A 23,264-nucleotide genomic window follows, 5' to 3' on the forward strand; every position below is an offset into this window, starting at 1 on the left:
AAAAATGTGTAAATGTTTTCTCAGAGTTTGGTTACAAGAGTCATGTCTGCCATTTCTGCCTTGATGGCCCCGTGTTTGAAATTCAATTTGTTGAAGTCCTCTGTAATCTCCATCATTGTTTTCCCTTTAGTCTCCGGGACAAAGTAAAGCATGAAGGCTGAACCCAAAAGGCAGTAAGCCACGAAAAACAGGAAACAGAATTGGCCGAGTGCATCCTAAATGGCCACAGGAAAAGAAAGAAAACAAATTGCATATGAATACACATCACTCTGAAAATAATACCACTGCGGGCTTATACAAGTAACTTTAGTCTCAAAAATATTTGGAAGAAAGAATGGAGGGCACGGTGACACTATTTGCTCTCACCACTGTGAAGCTGAAGGTCATCCCGATGACAAACAGGCTGAGCCAGTTGACGGTGCCGCTGACCACATAGGCAGAAGGACGCCAGGCCTGAAGGAACAGGTCGGCTGGAAGCGCCATGGACACTCCGGCTGGAAGGGGATGTTACACTGACTTCTGCTTGTTTGACTGATAAAAGGATATTGACCCTTACTGCTGATCAGTGAAAATACTCAATGGAATACTCACAGGGTCCCAATCCGTAAATACAGATGACTGCAAAAATGAGGCTGATGTTTATGTAGGTGATATATGAATACAAGTGCTGCAGGAAGAGAATTGACTGTTATGGGACGTCATAATCGAGCCATAACAACAGATTGAACACTCAACGCTCCAAAAAAATCATTGCACTTGAGTTACCTGGATAGACAACATGACAGTAAGTATGGACATGGTCACGGCCATCAGCAGATACCCATAGCCCATCAGCTTCTTCCGTCCGGCGCGATCTATCACCAGAGACTGGCCAAAAGCAGAGCTTGCAAGTTGAAAGCGTCAGCGCACACATTTTGTTCCGATCATCATTTTCCACGGGTGCCTTCCCTCCCACGGTTCAGCGATACTTACACAGAGTGTTATCGTAATCAGCTCTGTCGCCCCAATTCCAATAGAAAGGTAATGCATCTTGTTTTCTGGCACGCCAGATTCCCGGAAGATGTCAAAGGCGTAGAAGTAAAGCTGCGAGAGCAAATTGACGCACGGGAAAGCTTTCAGAGCCGACGTCACGGGGAACACGCGCGAGGCTCTCTATCAGCGTACGATTCTGCGAGGAGGTGGGTCGGGAACCTACTGCGTTGATGCCACAGAGCTGCACGGCGGAGCAGGGGATGATCAGAGAGAGCAGCTGCCACCGGACGCTGCGGGAGGTGAGGACGTCCTTCACCGTCTTGGCCTTCTCGCCCTGGGTCTTCTCTCTCTCGGCGCTCATGTCGTCCAGCTCCAGCTTCAGGTCGTCCGTCTGCCATAGCCATTTCAGGGCTGTCACGCAACGAAAATTATAGATGCACTTTTAAAAACAGTCGACGGTGGTTGGGGGTTTTTTTCCGCCAAGGTACAGCAGCTAAATGAGGAAACATTTAGGCCCCGGAACCTTCTGAAACGGGAACCTCAGCCGTGCCTAAACTGTAAGCACTTAGGAACTACCCAAGCGGAATCAATTTTATAACTATGTTCCTCCCGTGGAAAAAGGCCTGAGTTCCTAAGGGCCGGGGACTAAGTTCCTGGTTCCTGAAATGGCTCCTGCGGTAGAAAGATTGTCTACTGGATCCAACACCTGAAGCAGATGTGTTCCTCCCAAAACTATAAACAATTATTTTTAAAAGGTGATAACTTGGTTCATTTGGCTCTACGGTAAGGATCTTTTCACCAACCTTTTTCGCTGGCTTCTCTATCACCTTTGTCAATGTAGAGGTATCTCGGTGCCTCCGGGAAGTAAAACAACGTCACAAACTGCAGAACGGCAGGGATGCCACTGACGGCTAGGAGATAGGGCCACAGGTCCTCTGTGCCCATCAGTTCCCTAAATAGAGACCGAAATGAAGGCCAGTTAGATAGGCGTGCGGTCGCATGTAAAACAGGAAGAGACAAACGTAATTAATTGGTGATAGTGAGGGAAAGTCGTAAGGATCGTGTGTTCCAGGAAAGGAGTTATAGGAAAACGACGATCTGCAGAGGTTGATAAGTGAATGAAATTGAACTCTGACATCTGAATCTTACTTGATTCCAATTATTTGACCGACAACCTTCCCGAATGCAATGAAGATGGAGGATGTGAGGGTCAGGAAACCCCTCAGTTTCTTGGGAGAACACTCCCCGAGGTACATCAGGTGCACACTCAGTCCAAGGCCTGGGGCAGGGGCAAAAGACATTTCCTTTGCAAAAGAATATTTGGATCAGAAAAAAAACAAAGTTCACTCAGTAGCATTCAAAAAAACACTCAGTAAAGTACACAATAGTTGACTGAATACACACATACACACCATGTGTCAACAGAACATACCAGCGTTGTATCCGTAGAGAAATCTTCCCAGTAGAATCATCTCAAAAGACTTGGCCATGCGACTGAACACCATCAGCACAGCGGCAACCATTGCCACCATATTGTTGATCAGAAGAGCTTTTTTCCTACAAATTAAAATCACCGTTTATACTTATCACCACGGTGTGCTGGAAATATATTGCCACAAAGAGACGTGTGCATGTGTCTCACCGGCCGTGTTTGACAGGAAGTGTGCCGCTGTGAATGGCTCCGGCCCACGCTCCCAGGCTGAATATGGACACAATGAGGGACCAGATGAGCTTGTTGGTGGAATCCTCCAGTGGAGCCTCGTATCTTTCCTGCCATGTCCGATTCACAAAGCGCTGCACATGCTGCCGTCGAAGAGATCAAGGAAAAGATTACGTGTTTTGGCAGCTTATACAGTGTAAGGGAATACCAGTATTATGTTTTGGGGGCAAGTTTGAGCATTTTAAAACAGTCTTCACTTCTTCTTCAATAAAAGCAGGTAAATAATAAACCCTGCAGCTCTCGTCACACCGGCACTCGGGACGTCTTCAACAGAGTACTTTAAAACACCACGCTAAAAATATTTATCTTCTCTCTATAAACAATATACACAAACGGCACATTGTGGACTTGTGGATGTGTAGTAGCCGGTGCGTAATGGAACAATTTAATGTCTGTTGACTAGAGGCTTAAACACAGGCTTTGGCACAATTTATTTTAGTTTTAATTCGATGTATGCTCTGATAACTTACTGAAGGACATCTTACCTCTGCTGGAGAAGCCACGATGGAAACCTGAATTCCATATTGAAAAGATCCCCCTATTCCCAGCACCAGTGTCAGCAGGTAAAGCCTCCAGTATTGCACCTGGAATCCCACATCTACTTAGCCATCGTATTTACATGAAATCAATAAATAATGTACAGAGTACATTGTGGGCAAAAGAACAATTTTTAATAATACAACATGTAGGTCAGGAAACAAGCTCCAGTGGGAATTCGACTTTGGTTAAGCATGATGCCATCTTGCCTAGATGTCGACGTTAATGCGGACCTCCAGAAAAATGTTTTTCACTTCCATTCCAGGGGCGTTGGCGCAGTTTACTGGCGTAGGGATGAGCGTGTTTTGTTTTTTTTTTACTATATGTGGCGAAACATCCCAGCCGCGTCAAGGTTGTCGTAGAGAGAGGAGTATTGGAAACAACAGTGATTTCAATCATTTTTTTAACAAACAGTTTGAGAATAAGTTTTATGTCTGAAATACCACCATTCCAAAAAAATAGACCTCTCGCGCAAAAGTAGAGAAATGCCACTCAGCTGACGTGGCCAGTCGAGCTGCAACAGTGGATTAACATGGATTTAATAGGAAGCGTACACTTAACCACCTACCCGCCCATACGCTGCGCCAACGCGTCTGGCGTTCTTCCATAATGTTCTATTTTTGCATGTTGATACGCATTCTATTAATTGCAGATTCTTACATTTCCATTATTTCAGAAATTGTGCCGAATAAATAAGGAAAATAAAAAGAGAGACACAATGCATGGATGACTTAGTTGCAAGGAAGACACACTAAAGAGCTTTGAAGGCTACCTTTATGTGTAATTAAAATAATTAAAATACAAAATATGAAAACACGGAGCAATTTACAATACGTAATAATATCATAATATTATATTATTATAATAATATATACAATATAAAATCAAAACAAAAACAAAAAGATAATGTTCACTTACAAACTTTCTCAGTGCACCCTTCATTTCCTCTGCAGGCTGGCGAGACAACCTGCCCAGGTGAGCTGCTGCAGCGTTGGGGATGAAAGCAGCGCGCGCTGGATCACAATTTATCCTGATGCCATGTTACACATTAAAAGACCTTGGTTGATCTGTCAATCTCTCCTGCTCAGTCCTGCGTTCAGCGTTGGGATGTCCAAACACTCGAATGAACTGGATTAGGGCCGTGCTCCAGGACCAAACTGGATCTATTGGTTAGACATGAGCTTATTCTTTTCAGGAGGAGCTATGAAAGACAGCAGTAGTAGTAATAGTCACATTTAGTCAAACGACCACAACCCATGAATTATTTCAATAACTTACTTATTGCTCTGAGCGACGTGAGGATTTAGTCTCAGACAAGAACTAGGTAATGATAAACATCTAGGAAAATCTTGTAATGTTCACAAAAGGCTGATAAATGTTTACCTTTACTTTGCTAATGAACATACTGTATGTCTTTACATAATTCAGAATGTATGCATGGAACCTGTCTGGTTATTGACGGTTACTTGAAAGATTTTCTCTCACTGTAGCACCACATACCATTCCTGTTTTCAAACTCACTATCTCTCTCGCTCGCACACACACACACACACACACACACACACACACACACACACACACACACACACACACACACACACACACACACACACAGACTTGAACTTGAATTTGAAACTTGAACTTTTCATTAGCAAGACCATGCCCCCCTAAACACATAGAAGCTCAGTGCATCAGCTTTTATCGTATTTTTTCATTAACCTCTTGTGTGTTATGTGCATCGGTTATTATTTTGTGCCCAAACAAAACCGAATTATTTGATTCTTTGTCATCTAGATTTTTACTTTTTTTGAGTATGAGAGCGTGCATTTTCCCCAGTACACACACATCGGAGAGACGTGGACAGCAGACCTGATGTTACATGCCAAAATGTCTAGAATCTAGGGAGCATAGTTTGTCAGGTGTGTCCAAAAGGCTGAGTTTGTCAGAAAAAAAAGGCCATATCTATTTTCATTGCATTTAATGATATGAAATGCATCAGGATCAATCAGGGCTTTGATTCCCAATAAGTTCACGATCAATCTTAGACTTCAGTGCGTTGTCTACGTGTTATCTGAGGAGTGTTCTTTACCCTGTATCGTATTTCCAGAGACTTCAGAGGAGGAGAAAAGTGTACTTACAGGTACTGTGCTCGGGAAGTGTGGATGCTTCCATGTTAGTTGGTCCTTTTGTGAATCAATTTTCCCTTTCAGATTTATCCCAGTACGAGCACAACATGTTTGAACTCAAAGGGATATCGCTCCCATATCGCTTGCCTTCCAACCGCATTTGATCATTTGGACTCGAGTTTGAACTGAAATGTTTACTTACTGAGTGATGGACCCCACTGTGCATGCTCTTTATTTGAGAATCTGTATCGTCATGTGGCCAGATAGAAAAGCCACTGAATAATATAATGTTGCTCTTCCACTACCAAGCTGTGAGCCTGTGATATAAAACAAAATATGTGCAGTGTGATCTACGCTTAGTAGTATATGGTAGGGATTGTAGCACAGTAGCACATTTATTTAAGACAATATATTTATTAGTATTGTTAAAGTGATCGTGAATATGGAGAGGATTCTATATGGAGTAATGGGGTGCGGGTGGTGGGCTGTTAGTTCGAGCTGTTGCACAGTCTTATGGCTGCAAGCACAATCACCTAAAGCTTTCCATCCTGCACCGGGGAGCAATGATCTGCTGGAGCTTTTAATTTTTTTTAGGTTTTGTTGCCTACTGAATCACTTTACGAATTAAACAAGCACATCTATCTATCTATCTATCTATCTATCTATCTATCTATCTATCTATCTATCTATCTATCTATCTATCTATCTATCTATCTATCTATCTATCTGTCTGTCTGTCTGTCTGTCTGTCTGTCTGTCTGTCTGTCTCAAAAAACAAGTGTAGACATGTTTATTACACTTACATTATTACACTCAAACGCATCCTTCCACGTTGTTGCAGTACCCAGTATTTCCATCAGATGTCGCTGTTTAGACTAGTGAACGCTTCGAAGCGTGGCATAGCGTAGTTGCTTCAAAACGACCTATGTTGTTTTATCATTGTGTATAATCATATAGGTTTAGGAATTTGGGAAAATATTTTTTAAATGTTGGTAACGCCAAATGAACCAAGCGTATTCCATTCATTGTCTTTTGCATGTGGCGAAATCCTTTTTTTCCCCCCAATTAGAAGTTGTATTGGTTTATTTTATATGTTGGTAAACACAGATACACGTACAGCAAAACAAAGCATAATCAGACATACGACAGACATATTCTGCGCGCCAGTGCTGTGAAAGCGCACGCAAAAATAACGTGCGTGGCGCGGTTGTTCGAGTTGCGTGCGCGGCTCCTCTTCGTGCGCTGATACGGTATGCCCCGACATGAGCAATCACCCTAACCACCACTCCCACCAACCCGGACTTGACCTGACGATGACCACTTCCCTTCTGGGGGTGCTTTGCTCTGCACCAGCAAATGACTCTTGAATGCTGTTTAGTCTGACATTGCATTGTATAGAAGTACATTGAGCTATGATTTGTCATCACATTTTATTTATGTTTCCCACTCGGCATCCATTGCAGCCCAGTCATCTTGGGAGGGGGTTTCCTTCTTCTGCGGTTCCTTCTCAATGTTTCCTCCTTTTTCCCCAAAGGATTTTCTGGGGATTTTTCCTTGCCCGGATGAGGGTTCAGACCAGGGGATGCTGTTGATTTCTGTGTGAAATGTGTTTTTTTTTTAAGCCCTTCGAGACTGTACTGTGATTAAGGGCTTGACTTGACTTGACTTGACTGCTGCAATTGTTTGTTTGTTTGTCTTTCTTTTTTAACTGATTGGGAGATCCAAGTTTGAATGTCGTTCTTAATTACGTCCAGGAGTTGGAGACAGCTTCCTTACAGTGGAAATCTCTAAGATTTTAATTTAAAGGTGCAACAGTTGTGCGCCGCTGTCACGAAAGCCGCGTTTCCACCCAAAGTACCAGGAACTTTTTTTTCAGGAACTAAAAGGATCCTTCAGCGCATTGTTGTCTGCATTTGCAGCGTGGGCTTAAGACTGTGAAATTATGCAAATTAATCCGCCAATGTATGAAAAAGCGACGGCTGTTTTTACGCGTCATCTTTGCGTGCGACAAACTTCTCCACTCCAGTCCAGTAGGTGGTGCTAATTCAGAAGACCGTTGTGGTGTGGGGGTGGGGTGGTTTGACCTGTCCTGGGTCTAGGTAATTGGGGCCCAGGATCAGAGTGGCTGCATACCTGTGGCATGTTGGTTGGCCTAATGAGACAGAGGTAAAACCTCCATCCCCCCACACACTCAGGAGAGGAGCCCTTGTCATGACAGATGTCCAGCTGCTCCTGGGCTTATTCCAACTAGCAAACTCTCTACAATAAATTGTGTGTCTGAAACCCTGTCGTCTGTACCTCTGTTGCTGGAGGTCCGTGAAAATGCCACTTGGGCACAAAAAAAAAAATCAATCTCACAATCAAGATTTAATTATCAAGTTTGAAACATATTAAAAAAACTTAAGATGACACACAGGGAATCGAACCTGGGTGTACTGTGTAGGAGGGCAAAATTTCACTTACTACACTATACACACTTCATACCAGTTTCTGTGTTCATACATATATAAAAAAACATAAAACAAAACATGGCCGAGTATAAATTATATACTCGGCCATCTTTTGTTTTCTGTTTTTTTAAATGATCAAAACAAAACAGAAAACGTGTTGTTTTTTGTAGAAACGTAACATTCTTAGAACGAAAAAAAACCCCAACTGTAAATACAATCGGTTTGCAGCTGCAGATTTAAAAATGAAACGTCTGAAATAAAATGCTGCGAGTACATGTTCAGAGCTGCCCCCCGAACAGGGACTTTTTGGTAGACCCTGGTCGCTGTGGTGGAAACGCAGTTCCTCCAAAGGTTCCTAGTTCCTGGGCAAAGTTCCTGCAGTGGAAACGTGGCTGAAGACAACCAGATCGCTTTATGATCACTAAGAGTAGAGGTGTAAATAATCAACAACACTTTGGAAAGAAGGCAAGGCCGGAAAGGCAAGTTTATTTATATAGCACATTTCAACTACAAGGCAATTCAAAGTGCTACATGAAACATTAGGCAATAATGGTACGGTCACAAAGCCAGCGTCCAGGCTTCTGTACACCTGGTGTTTGTGGGCGTGTTGGCTCAAAATCGACTGGCTGCTATGTGTGTACCAAACCTTTGTATTTCAAACCTCTCACCTTTTCCATATTTAATATACATTATATAGATGGATGGCGGCGGCGGTGTGACCGTATCATAAGACAAAGTGAAGAAGTGTAAAGAGCAAATAAGAGAGAAGAAAGAAGCATGTTCACTGAAGAAGTCAATTGAAATGATCACAATTTTAGTAAAATGTTATTAATTTTAGTTGCACAATCATAGACATATATACATAGATGCGCATTGATGGCTTCAGCTAGTCGCTGCGATATGTCAACATGACCGCCATATTGGCAAGACTGGCCTGTAAAAAATACAAGTAAACGGGGGAGCTGCGGATTTTCTGGATAAATGAGGCAACACAAAGGTGATTGAGCCTATGGCCCATTGATGAAAGCCCTTGCATTTGCAGTATTCTGAGTATTAATAACCAGTTGTCTGTGGGGACTTTCCTGCCATGCATTCACATGCCAAATAATCTCTTGAACTTGAACTTGAACTTGAACACATCCACATGCATTCACTCTGCCACACACCTGCAGTTCCCACTTTTAGCCATAGGTGCCGCCAAAAACAACAAAACAGAAGTTGAGATTTGCACTTTAAAGAGACAGTTCATATGTGGGGTTCAAGTTCAAGTTCAAGTTCAAGAGATTATTTGTCATATAAATATACATATGGTCACGTATATTACAAAGTATTGAAACCTGTTAGCTAGATTGTCTTCAAAGAACTGGGGGTGTCAGATTGGGGGGTCAAGCAATGGATTTGTTAAAATTTAGCTTATAACCAGAAAATCTACCATATTGAGAATATAACCATATATCAATTGTGTCTAAAATGGGTGGAAGGGATTTTTCAGGGTTGGATATGTAGAGCAACACATTGACCGCGTGGAGGGGAATTTTGTGTTGAAGGTCGCCTGTCGAAATCCCAGTAATATTTTAACTGCTTCTTATGAGCTCTGCCAGAAGCTCTGCTCCCAATTAGTAGAGTAAAGGGAATAGCGGCCAGCCTTGACAGGTGTCACGCCCTGGAGAAAAGCTCTTTGAGTTCAGACCATTGGTAGTTACCATGGCATTCGGATGGTAATATAGTTACGATTGTGATCCATTTTATAAAATTGAACCCCATTGTAGCAGTTCCATTTGCCACACGCCACCCGAGTGGCGTTTTCAGGGTCCTCCGTCACAGAGATACAGACGACGATGGGTTGTAGACACCAGTTTATTGTAGAGAGGAGGCTTGGTGGAATCAGCCAGGAGCAGATGGAACATGTCATGACAGGGCTCCTCTTGAGTGTGTGTGTGGATGGGTTTTTTAACCTGCTTTTCATTAGCCCAACCAGTGAGCCTCAAGTGTGGCTGTTCAAGCCATCCCATCCACCACAACCCCCATATTACATTTCTGAGAACACTGAGATGAGAAAGCGTTGTTCCATCCAACAATGAAGTCAGCGGGACAGGTGTTTTCTCAGCATTTACTTACTCTATTACATTCAAAAGGTGGTCCGAAGGTTGAAGAAGGTTGTCAGACTAATATCTTTCTTTAATAAATTCTGTCTGGTCTGCATTTATCAATGTAGGTAGAAGAGTGCCTAGTCTTTTAGGGAGAAGTTTGTTTATTATCTTGTAGTCAAAGTCAAGTAAACTTATTGCCCTAAATGAAGAGCAGCAGAGAGGATCTTTTTTTTAACAATACAGTAATGCTTGCTGTGTACAGTCGAGGAGGGATCCATTTGTGCAAAAGTCATTTATAATTTTCCTGAAAACCTGACTAAGTTGGGGCCAAAACGCTTTGTAAAATTCTTGTGGGCAACCCATCAGGGCCTGGGGAAGAGATTACATACATGTCATGGCCTCCAAGACCTCCTCAGGTGTAAAGGGGGAGTTAAGAGTTTCCTGGTCGGAATGGAGTTCTGTGTCTGAATATTTTTTCTCTGATGTATATAGTTTGAAGTAAAAGTCATGAAAGGTTTTGTTTATCTTGTATGGATCATACCTTCACCCTCTGCTGTCCAGAGAGCCTTGATAGTACGTTCTGACTGTTCTTTCTTTAACTGGTATGCAAGATGTGTGTTAGGTCGGTTGCTATGTTCATGGTGTTTCTGTTTAGTTAAAAAAAAAGCTATTTTTAATCTCTCTGGTCCGAGCTTTAGCCAGGCCATGGCTGTTTTAAGTTGACCCCAAGTGGTACTATTAGGAAATTTTTCACAACTCTCCAACTTCCTCTCAAGATCTCGCCTGTGTGCATCCCTTGTTTTTTTTCTTTAAATGGAATATGATATCAGCCGGCCTCCCAGTGTGACCGCAGAAGCAGTAGGACAACATGAGAATCTTTGTTGTCTTCTATATAGTTATTTATTGGTGTTATGACCATTGTGGGAAATGCTTCCTTTGATAGCAAAGATGAATTGGATTTCCATCTCTTTGATATTGGATGTTTTTTACAGATGTCAAAGCTGATTCACACAAAGGCATGGTCTGAAAGTGCTATAACTGCAATTGTGCAACTGGCGGAGTGATGAAAATCGCAGGAATACAAATGTAGTCTATATGAGAATTGTGAATATGTGAACATGTGTGGACATATACAATAGTATGTATAGTCCTTAGATAATGAATTAGTCTCTCTCCAAATATCTGTAAGACCCATCTTTTTGGTAAGGGGATTTTATACTTTTGTGGACCTGGGATTTGTGTGGGAGGCTTTAGAAGACTTGTCCCTGGCTGAGAGGGTGTGGTTTAGATCTCCAGCAAGCACACCATATGAGATGTTGTTAGTTTTACCCTATGTTTTAGTCAATTATAAATGGGACATGTTTGTCGATAAGTATGGCAGTGCCTCTAGTGTTGGATTTGAATCATGAAAAGTACACCTGTCAGGCTGTGCACAGTTTAGCATGTTCTACGTCACAAAGGTGTGTCTTTGTAGTAATCCAATATCGTCTTTTTCCCTTTTAGCAATTAATATCTTTTTCCGTTTGATGGCATGTCCGAGGCCCCAGCAGTTTCAAGTCAATAGGTTTAATAAACTAGTTACTGTTGTCACTATAGTTGTGTAGTAAGAAAACTCCTGTGCAACCTGCACCAAAACGATCTATAAGTATTAATGAGTGATAGTTAATGCTGCAGTCACATAAAAGAACAAAAAGAAAATGTACATTCAATAAGCAACATTAACTGAACAGTACATTAACATGAACACCTCAGCCAATTTCCCAAACAATTTGACATATCCTGTAGGAACTATTAACCCCAAGTTAGATCACACTTCCGAGAAAGGGAACCACTTAACAAACGCACAATCTCCAAAAACTAGGAGCGATAGAGTGTCAACCGTCCCTTCCACACCCCATGAGGGCGAGCCGTCTAGCTTGCAGGGAGTTCGCCGTGATCTAGGGGAACTCCAGCCACCAAGGATTATGGGAGTGCGTACGATTTTTCTCTCCGTGGAGCACACCCGAGTCAGGGTGCTCGCCAGGATCTTGTGGTTCTCACAAGATTTTTGGGGAGCTCCTCGTTTGGCTTGCATGGATCCTGGGGAGCCCCCACCCGGGAGCCCCCCCCCCAGAATGATTGTACCCACTCTCCCATGAGACTGCATTTTTTTTAACTTATCAATTCTAGTAATGATTTATTTCTACGCCTAATAAAAATTACTTGCGATTCCAGAAGATGATATACAGTATGGGGTGGCAAAAGGGGCGCAAGGTGAAATTGACAGATGCACTGTCTGAGATGCAAACTGGTAACTTTTACTAATAGTAAGCAGCAGTTACAGTCCAACTTTTCTTACTTGTAAGTAAAGACCCTTTGTAGCCACGGATTTTTACTATATTAAGTAGTGACTCTGCTCACATTTAGTTTGTCAATTGTCGTCATCATGTAAAGGGAGTTGCTAAATTTGATTGAAGTGTGATGGTTTGTTAAATTTAATGTGTCTGGGACGAATGATATCCCCAAACATTAAAGAAACTAAACCAAGCTCATATGAAATGATTTACTTTAATCAGCAGTACTTCACTGAACACAAAGGATTTAACAAATCAAAAATATAATTTCATTATCATTTCACATATCATTTGATAAACCCAAAATATTCATGAATTCAAGGCTTCCTTAAAAAAATATAAATTGTGGTGAGGGTGAACATTTGAGAGTCAAATAATAGTAAATAATTAAAATACACTTTTTTTTTTATATAAAAAATAATTTGAAATGCATAATGCATTTTATATTGTAACGCTGTGTGTTTTTGCACACAGCTAGGCTAAAAGTCGGAAAATTTCAATCATTTTGATTTGATTTCCCAATTCCAGTATGTGATAATATGGGGTTGCTAGTCACCTTTAAGATGGGACATGCAAAAATCCACTTGTGGTAAGAGATAAGAATGCTACAGTATGTGTCTGGAAGTCATTCTACTCACTGTAAAAGCAAATGGATGGGTCCACTCCCTTAATACGCTTGTGCAGCTTACTGTAACTGTCTCTGGAAAAGACAGTACAGTTATTTAGTTTTTATCTGCTCTATAAAGATGTGGAATAGCACACCTCACCCAGCTGATAGTGAGTCTGAGTGGCTGATGCACCCTGCTTCTCGTTGCCTTTGAAGTTAAGCTTGTGGAATTCACTGGTAATGACGGGAAGCGTCTTTCCCTTGGTCTCGGGCAGAACCAGGCCCACGTAAAGCGCCGATACAAGACAGACGGCACCGAAGGGGACAAAGCAGAACTGACGGAATTCACTCTGGAAAGATAAAAACAAGGAAAGACCTTAATGAGGACTGATGACACTGGCTACTGGGTGATTAGGTGAATATGTAGAAGGAAGGAGGAGTCTATTAAAGAGCAACTCGCAGGTTGGCATACTCAGTGAATCAATGTTTGGGGAAATGATATAGCAATTCCATTTAAGAATCTTTATTTTATTTTGTTTTACTTACAGCTGGACTCATTGTAGAAGTAGAAGAGATGCAGAGGACGCTGAGAGTGTGTTCTATGTTTGGTTGATATTTATTTCCCAGTTTCCTACTTGTATTAAACGAAAAATGTGAACATACTGTAACTACCTCCCATCGAAGCAGCAGAGTGGGATGAGACTTTATTTAGTAAAAACTGGATTTGTTTGTGAAAATACTCTTTACTTCTAAATAATAAATCATAAACACAGTCTATCATCCTAAATAGCTGTGAAACTAACTGACTGACCTGCTGACTGACAGCCACCCTGTTACTGTTCTGAGACACGACAACTCCCTTTTGTGACGTCAGTGGCCCAGAGATGAAAAAAAAATACCTTTTTTCTACCCGCAAAATTAAAACATCTTAATTTTTCCTGTATTTTTGCCCCTTTTGCCTGTTAAAAAAAGGTTTTAAAAAAAGAAAAGTATTTTTTTCAATCCACCTTCTCCATTAGCCCAAGATTGTAAATTCATGAAAAGAAAAACCTGATATTTGCTCTTTAAACAAACATTATCTAACCATTTTGGGAATAAAACATTTCAGAGTAGTTCTGATCAAGTTTTAAAGCATCACTATGTAACGTTTGGTATTTGGGATTTGGCGCCCCTCCGGTTTCTGGGTGCAATTGCACTTTTACACCACTGTCGTAAAACTCGATCCGGTGTCTGAAAATAATACATTTCACTGGACAAATTTGAACCTTAACGGTCACTTTTCAATAACAGTCTATGTTACAAACGCAAATATAATGTACACCTAGGTTACAGCGGCCTTTGCACGGACCCCGATGCTGCAGCAAGCAGCAAGAGAGAGGGCGCAGGGATCAGCCCCGTGCTACCGGTGTAGGTACCAGATGTGCTCGCCCTGGCATATCGGCTCACACATGACATGAAAGTGAGGACCGGCAAGTCAGGGTTCCGGGCGCATCACTGGCCCGTCTCATCTGCGCTGTCAGTGAGGTGGAGCAGCTACATTTTGTATGAGCATTATTACCGGACATTTTGACCGGAAAGTTTAGAGTTTTTTTTAATAAATTTTACCAGGCAAAAAACTGGCAATTACCAGAGCCAATTTTTTACCCGAACACAGAAGTTACATAATGTAAGAACTGGCGTTCGAGGTAGTTGATGGGTGGGTGGGAATGAAAGAGGTGCCATTCTTCATATTATAAGTCAGTGTACCGTCAAAATGATTATCAAGCTGTTATTTTAAGGTAAAAAAGTTACATGGTGTCGCTTTAATCCTTACTGAGGTTTTAACTGAAGTTTAGAGCCATTGTTTTGAAAGCACCATACTTTGGTTGTATAGATGTTTGGGTGTAGGTGGACAGATGCATCAATATAAAATACGGAATGACCTACCACCAAGAATGGAAAAATCATTCCAACAACGAAGAGGTTGAGCCACATCATGGAGCCAGCAATCATGTAGGCCGCTGGTCGAGCCGTCTGGTTGAATATCTCAGTAGGCAGCAATCCGGTGACTCCCGCTGTGTGAAGAACACCATATATGCATCACTGTTCAATTTGGTGCCTGGGGTTTAGGCAAGTATAGCACTTGCCAAATACAATTAGAAAGATCCACCCTTTTGGATGTAAAATGACCCTTAGTTATTGGGGAACACAGACAGGAAACTGAACGAACTTCTTTGATTAATGTATTAAAAGGAAGAAGAAATAAAACAAAGCAGTTTGTTTTTATCTTGTTAAGTGTAATTATCATATTGTATATTTAAATGTTTTATTTGTGTCATTAGACATTGTGATAATCTCAAAAACCTTCCAAAAAAAGAGTTTTTCACATACCTGGGCCCATGCCAAAGCTGAGGATGTAGGTGAAGATGCATACCATGCTCAAGTAGGGCATCCAGGATACCTTGTGCTGTTTGCGTTGGCAAGGGTGAATAAAAAGACCACAATCAGCATGGAATAAAGGAGGAAAAAGCACTTCAATTTGTGGGAAAATCCCTCTCACATTCACCACCACTAAATAAGAACCAATACAGCCTTAAAAACATTGTGTCTAAGCAAAGCCCCCCAGTGGACTGAATAGGCATTGAAGTGTCAGACAATTGTTAAGACAATACAGGACATCATATTTGCAAACACATATTCACTTTTGCTTTAACGTTGGCCTCTTTAATTATTGTCAATTGTGCTCTAATGTTGCATGTAAACATTGTTTTGCCATTTTCAAAACCATTTTCATATTTGCAGAAGTTGCATTGACCATTTAGCCCACACAGCAGGGCCTGGCGCCAGACTATATTTCTAACCTTTAGCCTCAGTGCAGCGGGCCTTTCACATAGGAAGCGTTGCGTTCTAGCGCCGCGCAGTATCTGCGAAGCACTGCTTAAACTTTTGCGCGGAGTAGCGCGGTGCGCTGTGACATAATCTTCGCTGGGCCAATAGAACCAAGAGGTGAAGCAAAGGTGCAATATCAAGGAAAAACTGATTTTAGCGGTGTCTGAATTCCCTGAGGTCTACAACCCATCCTTACGAGTTTATCGGGAAGGACGTGTGTTTAAATACACGGGAAATTAGTGATAAATGACTAATGGCCAATAAATATTACCAACTTAACTTAAAATGATAAGACCATAAACAATATTCCCGTAGAAGTAATGGCAGCAGTCCAATTTTCTTTCCCAATCGATCATACATTTTTCACCTAGCAACCAGAATCGCACATGCGTGCTCTACACTGAGCACAAGCGCATACTGCATCCTACGTGAAAGTCTGGCCCTTCTGGCGAGAGTCCAGACTGAAGAAAAAAGGTGAACGTGCCCTTGCCATTATGGCCCCTGGAGTGGAAAAAATCTCTTCCTAAAAAAAATGTATATAGACTTGTCTTTAACCGATGCTGCACATTTTTACTGTTATGAACGTGTAGTGTTTTACTGTACGTTGTGCTCTGTGCTTTGCGGTTGTTGTTTTGTGGTTGTCTTATCTTGCATATTCGTGTTCTGTTTTCCAGATTTTCTGTTGTCTTTTAGTTGATATCATGTTTTACTTTGCACATTTTGATATCCACTGTCCTGTAAAACACTTTGTAACTTTGTTTTGATAGGTGCTTTATAAATAAAGTTTATAATTATTATCATCATTTTTATCATCATCATCATCATCATCATCATCATCATTATTATTAGGGGTTCAACCCGTAGGGCTGGAGCCATATTGTTATTGTTCAGGCAAAAATTCTCTGAAATTTGAAGCCTAAAACTATCTAGAACACCAACTTCTGCATAACACACAAACACGGTTTACACCAACCGCCTGCATGTCCTCCCTCACCACATCCATAAACCTTCTCTTTGGCCTTCCTCTTTTCCTCTTGCCTGGCAGCTCCAATCCCAGCATCCTTCTCCCAATGTAACTCTCATCTCTTTTACACACCTGTCTAAACCATCTCAATCTGGCCTCTCTCACTTTTCCACCAAACTGTCCAACCTGAGCTGTCCCTCTAATGTACTCATTCTTAATCCTGTCCGTCCTTGTCACTCCCAATGAAAATCTCAACATCCTCAACTCTGCCACCTCCAGTGCAGCCACCTGCCTTTTTGTCAGTGCCACCGCCTCTAAACCGTACAACATAGCTGGTCTCACTACCGTCCTGTAGACCTTCCCCTTCACTCTTGCTGGACGCCTTCTGTCACAGATCACTCCAGACACTCTTCTCCACCCACTCCACCCTGCCTGTACTCTCTTCTTCACCTCTCTCCCGCACTCTCCGCTGCTTTGGATGGTGGACCCCAAGTACTTGAACTCATCCGCCTTCTCCACCTCCACTCCTTGCATTTCCAAACTTTCCTCATGACTTCCTCATGCAATACCAAACTTCCTCTCTGCATCCTGTCATATGCATTCTCTAAATCCACAAAGACGCAGTGCAACTCCCTCTGGCCTTCCCTGTACTTTTCCATCAGTATTCTTAAAGCAAATATTGCATCTGTAGTACTCTTTCCTGGCATGAAACCATACTGCTGCTCACTGATCCCCACCTCTCCTCTTAACCTAGCCTCCACTACCCTTTCCCATAGCTTCATGCTGTGACTGATCAACTTTATTCCCCTGTATTTACTACAGCTCTGTATGTCGCCCTTATTCTTGAAGATGGGTACTAGTACACTTCTTCTCCACTCCTCTGGCATCCTCCCCCTTTCCAGGATGGTGTTAAACAGTCTTGTTAGGAATGCTACTGCTATCTCACCTATACATTTCCATGCTTCCCCAGGTATGTCATCTAGGCCAACTGCCTTTCCACTCTTCATCTTCTTTAATGCTGTTCTCACCTCATCCTTGCTAATTTCCTGCACTTCTTGATCCACTATCCCCACATCATCCACTCTTCTCTCCCTCATTTTCTTCATTCATCAACTCCTCAAAGTACTCCTTCCACCTTCTCAACACACTCTCCTCACTAGTCAGGACATTCCCATCATCATCCTTCATCACCCTAACCTGCTGTACATCCTTCCCAGCTTGGTCCCTTTGTCTTGCCAATCGGTACAAGTCCTTTTCTCCTTCCTTACTGTCCAACCTCTCATACAACTCATCGTATGCCTTTACCACTTCTCTCTTCGCCTTGCGTCGCATCAGATTGTACTCCTATCTACTTTATAGGACGTAAGAAAGTTTCTTTTTAGGATGTCATCATATAATTTACTTTAAATGTACAGATTCCGATTGAGAACGTCCACCTGGACTGTGTCCAGTATGCGACGTGGACTTGTTTACTCTGAAGTGTTTCGTACCAAACTATCGATTTACGGGTGTATTTATATAACTTCTTACCTAGTAGATGTCAGTAGATCTGTTCAATTAATATTTTAAATCCTTGGTCCACATGACTTTGCCGTATAAATGAAAAAATAGACTAATAAATAGTCCTTAAAAATTTGTCAGCGCGTCACTGAGTGCCTGAGTGATGTGTTCAAGATTCAGCGAGGCGTTGGAAAAATGAAAGCTGTGCAACGGTATTTATGCACAGAAATACCACAATGTTTTTCATGTTTCACGAGAAAGCAACTTACTGAAAATGAAATCCAAGTAAAAAAACTGAACAAATAAATGACGTGCCCAACACCGCATCAAACGACCATCTGCCACTGAGAATGCAGCACTGTTTCCACAGACAACACGGTAAGTTCTAACAATGAGAAGTTATGGTTTACAGGCAAACATGGACGGTTGTTTTAAAGACGGGAGGGTTGGGCTGTGTAGACCGCATAGTGATTGCTCTGTAAGACGAGCAACCAGGAGACGACAGACCAGCAGAAGCCCATGCGGTGTTCAACGTAAACTCGGAAAATCGTGTTGCGTTTCAGAGAAACCGGGAAACTGTAAAACGCATCAAACAGGAATAAACTGGACCCTGTGTATTGCTGCCTGCAGCTATATTTATAATTATTAATACTATAGTTGCTCGGGCGGGTCTCAGACTAAGGTTCTACAACCAAATCCAAATGCCCTTAAAATCGTCACTAGATGCATTACCAGCAAAACCAAAACAACTTATGTTGTTTGTTATCATCTAAAATAATTTTTAGTTAAAATGAATGAAATTTCTGAAAAGCATCTAATTTAGTTATAACATAGCATATACATTGCTCAGTGGGCATACTGAAACTCCCACTGAACGCCTCAAAGTGCATCTTGATTTTCATGAAGCGACAGATACCTCAAATGACAGCGCTATGGTGAAGACAATGGCCCAGCCCGTCATCAGAACGTAACCGCCCATTAACATGAATCTTCTGCCTTTACGCTCTATTAGAAGATTCTGAAAATAGAAAAGATCGTTTTATTTATCTCACACTGTGTTGTCGTAAAGGCACGTGTCAGAACATAGCGCTGTACTCTAAAATATGCACAACATGGTTTCAATGGCCTTTGGAATGTAAAATATATTAGTGTGAAACATTTCATCCAAAGAAACTATTCCATTAGTCTGGATTAAGTATTTAACAAGATGGGGGCAAACTATTTCTCTCCCTCCACGGCTCTGTTGCCAATTACATAACAAGTCATGTGCTTTGGTGAGGAATACTTACACACATTATACAGGCAGTAAATTCACACGCTCCGGTGCCGATTGTGATGTATTGAATCATTTCCTCGGGTATTCCAGCTTCTTTAAATACATAGAATGCATAGAAATAAATCTGTATTGGAAGAGACCATGTTTAAGCATACAGCAGAGTATCATTAATAGTCAATTTGGTTCAATCAAGATAAATACTTCTAAGCCGATTTAACATTAAGCCAAGCCATTTCTGCATAGCTGCAGTAGTACTAATACCTATAAAGCCCTCTCTAAACCCAGCCACTACAATCCTTGAAACAAACAATATTTTTGTTTGTTTCAGGGGAGGATTTTCCATCACATATACATTTTTAATAAGGTCTTTGTAACTATGGGTGAACGTGAACACAAAACCAGCCACGATAAACTATTGATAAAGCATCTTGATTTTCTAATCACACTTCACTGGCATTCGGGAGGCCTCAACTAGTCAAAAGTTCACCTGATCTGGTATACAGAATATGGATATTAATTATAGATAAACTCGTCGCAGCGGCGTACCTCACCGGCTGAACAGGGTAACACCAAACCACTGGTGAAAACTGACACAACCGTTCGAGAAACCTATCCTGCCTTGAGCAAGGCACTGAACCCTAAAGCGCTCTCGATGAGCTGGTGTGCACCTTGCACGGCTGTCGCTGCCATCGACGTATGAATGTGTGTGTGAATGGGTGAATTTGAGGCGTCTATTGTGAAGCGCGTTGAGTGGTCGCGAGACTGGAAAAGCGCTATTTAAGATGCAGTCCATTTACCTTCAACCTAAACACCAAACGCCCCTCCTCAAGATCCCACTGATCACATGCATCCCTCACAAGCTCGTTGCTAAGAGAACGTGCATCCCAGTAAGAGAGCAACATCCTCCGTCCCCTCTCACCGAGTCGTTACCGCAGAGCTGCATGGCGCTGCTGATGACCATGACGGAGATGAGTTGCCAGCGGATATTGCGGTCGGTGAACAGCTCCCATGGCTGACTAGGCCTCAAGCCCTTGGTTTCAGCCTGTTCTTGCAGGATCTCATCCAGCTCACTGCTCTGGACCTCACATCCTCGCAACCGCCTCAGTGCTGACGACAGGGAAACGGCGACAAATTAAGGCCTGTGCTGCTTCAGAGCTTAGCGATACAACAGCTTTAGGATACACATTACCCATAAGAAATGCCTTGTCAGGCCTTGTGTACGCATAATAACTGGTTATAATAGCTTGATAGATAGGGATTTGGATTTATCTTGCATATTACAGCGTAATACCGTTTATACAAGCTTCCTTGTCGCCCCTGTCAATCAGCAGGTATCTGGGGCTTTCTGGGAACAATGGCAGGGTAAGGAGCTGGATAAGACCAGGAATGGCATTACTGGCGAGAAGGTAGTGCCAGCAAGGTTCACTGCCCAAAATCTCTCTGCAAAAGAATTCACACTAGTGTTTTTAGACATAATAGATGCCATATAGGACAAGCAGTTATATTTTTATGCAACAAATCAACCCCCAAAAAAATTGAATTTCATAGGAACTGCTCATTTGTGATGTGTATTTTGTGTACGTACCTGAGTCCGACCACCTGACCCAAAACCACCCCAAACGCTGTGTAAACAGCTGATGACAGGGACACGGCTCCTCTGAGATGCTTCGGTGCGCTCTCTCCAAAATACATGGGTTGCACGTTCATGCTGATGCCTGCAAGTGGTACATTGCATGTGTTGTGAAGCTACTATGGTACACGCCGTGTATTCTTTATTTTATGTTGAAAGGCCCTGCGCCGGTGAAGACAACATAGTGTGCCAGGACGGTCTGTGGATTTGAAAACACATCGCTCAGTGAGGTTGTATGTGGTGTGGATTACTGAGTATTGTTCTTGGACATACCAGCATTTATTCCCACCAGGACACGTGAAATAAGGATCATCTCAAATGACCTGGCAGCTCTGCTTGTCAGCGCCAGGAGGGCAGCCGTCATCAGGAAAACATTGTTGAATAGCAAACACTTTTTCCTGTGGGAGAGGAAAGAGAAGGCAAATGTTCAGGGAAAACTTTGCGCAGGTTATGTGATAATGTTTGAGGCCCCCCCCACATTATGATCGCGTTATGAGACTTGAAACGTGAAATGTGTTTTAACAGTGTGAAGGAGGTGTTATTGTCATTGGACTTTCCACAGTGCACAGAATGACCTGGCTGGTACACAGAACATATATCCTGATGTTCCACCATGATGCTTAATTCTGACCTGTTTTTGTATGACGGGTTTATAACAAGCTATTAAACTTCCCCCTGAGCCAATTTATGAAGTGTAATATAATTACTCTTAAATAAAGTGATGTCATATCTGGCGCTCATCTATACACATACTGTAGATACCAATTCAGTGAGCGGTCATTCGAAAATCGCAATTCTCAAATTTGAAGTTAAAAAGGTAATTCGGCATTTAAGGCTCACTTTTTCCTTCATATATTGCTAAAGTCATAGTACATACAATATGCGTGAGCTGAATTTAATATGATTTATTTTATATTTTTAACTTTTGCTCATCACTTGCTGGTGGCTATAGCACAGCACCTATCCTTTTGCCCAAAAATCGTATTTTCATTTCTCACGTCACGCCTCGAAGGTGTGTGTTTCATTGTTTTTGGTCGTGCTCCCATGACTAACAGAGTGCGGGAGAGAGAGAGAGAGAGAGAGAGAGAGAGAGAGAGAAAAAGAGTACAATTTTAACCTCTTTACTCATTCATACATGTATCCACCAATAGTTTGGATATTTACAGGATGCCTGCGTCAGAAGCCTTAACCCCTGAGTGGGTCGTAGATCACGGCTGCTCCTCATGTGACATTACCTGCCAAGGTGGATGGTCATTGGCCCCGCGATCAGAGCGCCCGCAAAGCCCCCGAACGAGAAGATGGAGACAATGATTGTCCAGATCAGCGTCACCTGGTAGTCCTGCAGCTGCATGTCCCAGCGCTCCAGGAAGGTCTCGTTGATGAAGTTCTGGATGAACTGTGAGCACACACAGGGCGGCGTGGTCAACCATTAAACCACCACAACTTTAAGCAAATCCACACACACACACACACACACACACACAGACACACACGCGGAGAAAGAAAGGAGGAAAAGGAAAGAAAGAAAGAAGGAAAGAAAGAAAGAAAGTAAAAATAAAGAAAGAAAGAAAGAAAGAAAGAAAGTAGAAAGAAAGAAAGAGAAAAGAAAGGAATAAAGTAAAAAGAAAGAGAACAGAAAGAAGGTCAAAAGAAAGAAAGAAAAAAGAAAGAAAGAAGTGTGACTTTACTTTCTTGTCACATATCTAAGTTCGTAGTTACTTGCTTGGTAAGTCATTAATAGCAGGTAATAGCAATATTTAATTATAAAGCTATTTCTACTATGTCTACTAAGTCAGAAATGTGTAAATATTGCACAAATGTAAATATAAAAAATAAAAATATGATACCTGTTATAAAATGTATACATGTAGAAAAAACACGCTCGCGCGCACACACACGCACACGCGCGCACGCGCGCACACACACACACACACACACACACACACACACACACACACAGGATCAGGAATAAATGGCCTAAAATACGCACCACAGTGGGTGCGTTCATGATGGCCAGGTTGTATCCGTACTGGAGAGTTCCTCCGATCGCTGCTGAGGTGACCAGCAGCACCAGCGTCCAGGAGTTCCCCTGCAGCGCAGAAACACCACACACTCGGACGTCCGATGGCATTTCAGCAAAAGTTCGTAAAAAAAAAAACAAAAAAAAAAAAACCCAACATATTTTTAAACA

At 42.0% G+C, this 23,264-nt stretch overlaps 2 protein-coding genes across 2 annotated transcripts in view; both read right to left on the reverse strand.

Annotated features, from left to right (window-relative positions):
• Window positions 1-20: 20 nt before the first annotated feature.
• LOC307230548 (solute carrier family 2, facilitated glucose transporter member 11-like) lies at window positions 21-11,969 on the reverse strand (the record flags this gene model as incomplete). The annotated part of the gene is made up of 12 exons (XM_080000985.1): window positions 21-215; window positions 367-494; window positions 592-667; window positions 766-867; window positions 973-1,083; window positions 1,196-1,383; window positions 1,776-1,924; window positions 2,122-2,251; window positions 2,405-2,529; window positions 2,615-2,775; window positions 3,178-3,276; window positions 11,874-11,969. The coding sequence occupies 12 exons, from the start codon at window positions 11,967-11,969 to the stop codon at window positions 21-23; spliced, it is 1,560 nt and encodes a 519-aa protein (XP_079857111.1).
• A 997-nt stretch (window positions 11,970-12,966) lies between these two features.
• The window catches only part of LOC307230549 (solute carrier family 2, facilitated glucose transporter member 11-like), a gene marked incomplete at both ends in the record, with an annotated part of 13,697 nt that continues 3,399 nt past the window's right edge, over window positions 12,967-23,264 (reverse strand). Inside the window, 11 exons of the mRNA XM_080000986.1 lie at window positions 12,967-13,185; window positions 14,762-14,889; window positions 15,206-15,281; window positions 19,084-19,185; window positions 19,457-19,567; window positions 20,363-20,550; window positions 20,735-20,883; window positions 21,029-21,158; window positions 21,347-21,471; window positions 22,309-22,469; window positions 23,064-23,162. Of these exons, the coding sequence (XP_079857112.1) occupies window positions 12,967-13,185; window positions 14,762-14,889; window positions 15,206-15,281; window positions 19,084-19,185; window positions 19,457-19,567; window positions 20,363-20,550; window positions 20,735-20,883; window positions 21,029-21,158; window positions 21,347-21,471; window positions 22,309-22,469; window positions 23,064-23,162 (1,488 nt within the window). The remainder of the gene's footprint in view (window positions 13,186-14,761; window positions 14,890-15,205; window positions 15,282-19,083; window positions 19,186-19,456; window positions 19,568-20,362; window positions 20,551-20,734; window positions 20,884-21,028; window positions 21,159-21,346; window positions 21,472-22,308; window positions 22,470-23,063; window positions 23,163-23,264) is intronic.

This window comes from Zeus faber, assembly GCF_960531495.2.
Source record: "Zeus faber genome assembly, chromosome: 5".
NCBI lineage: Eukaryota > Metazoa > Chordata > Actinopteri > Zeiformes > Zeidae > Zeus > Zeus faber.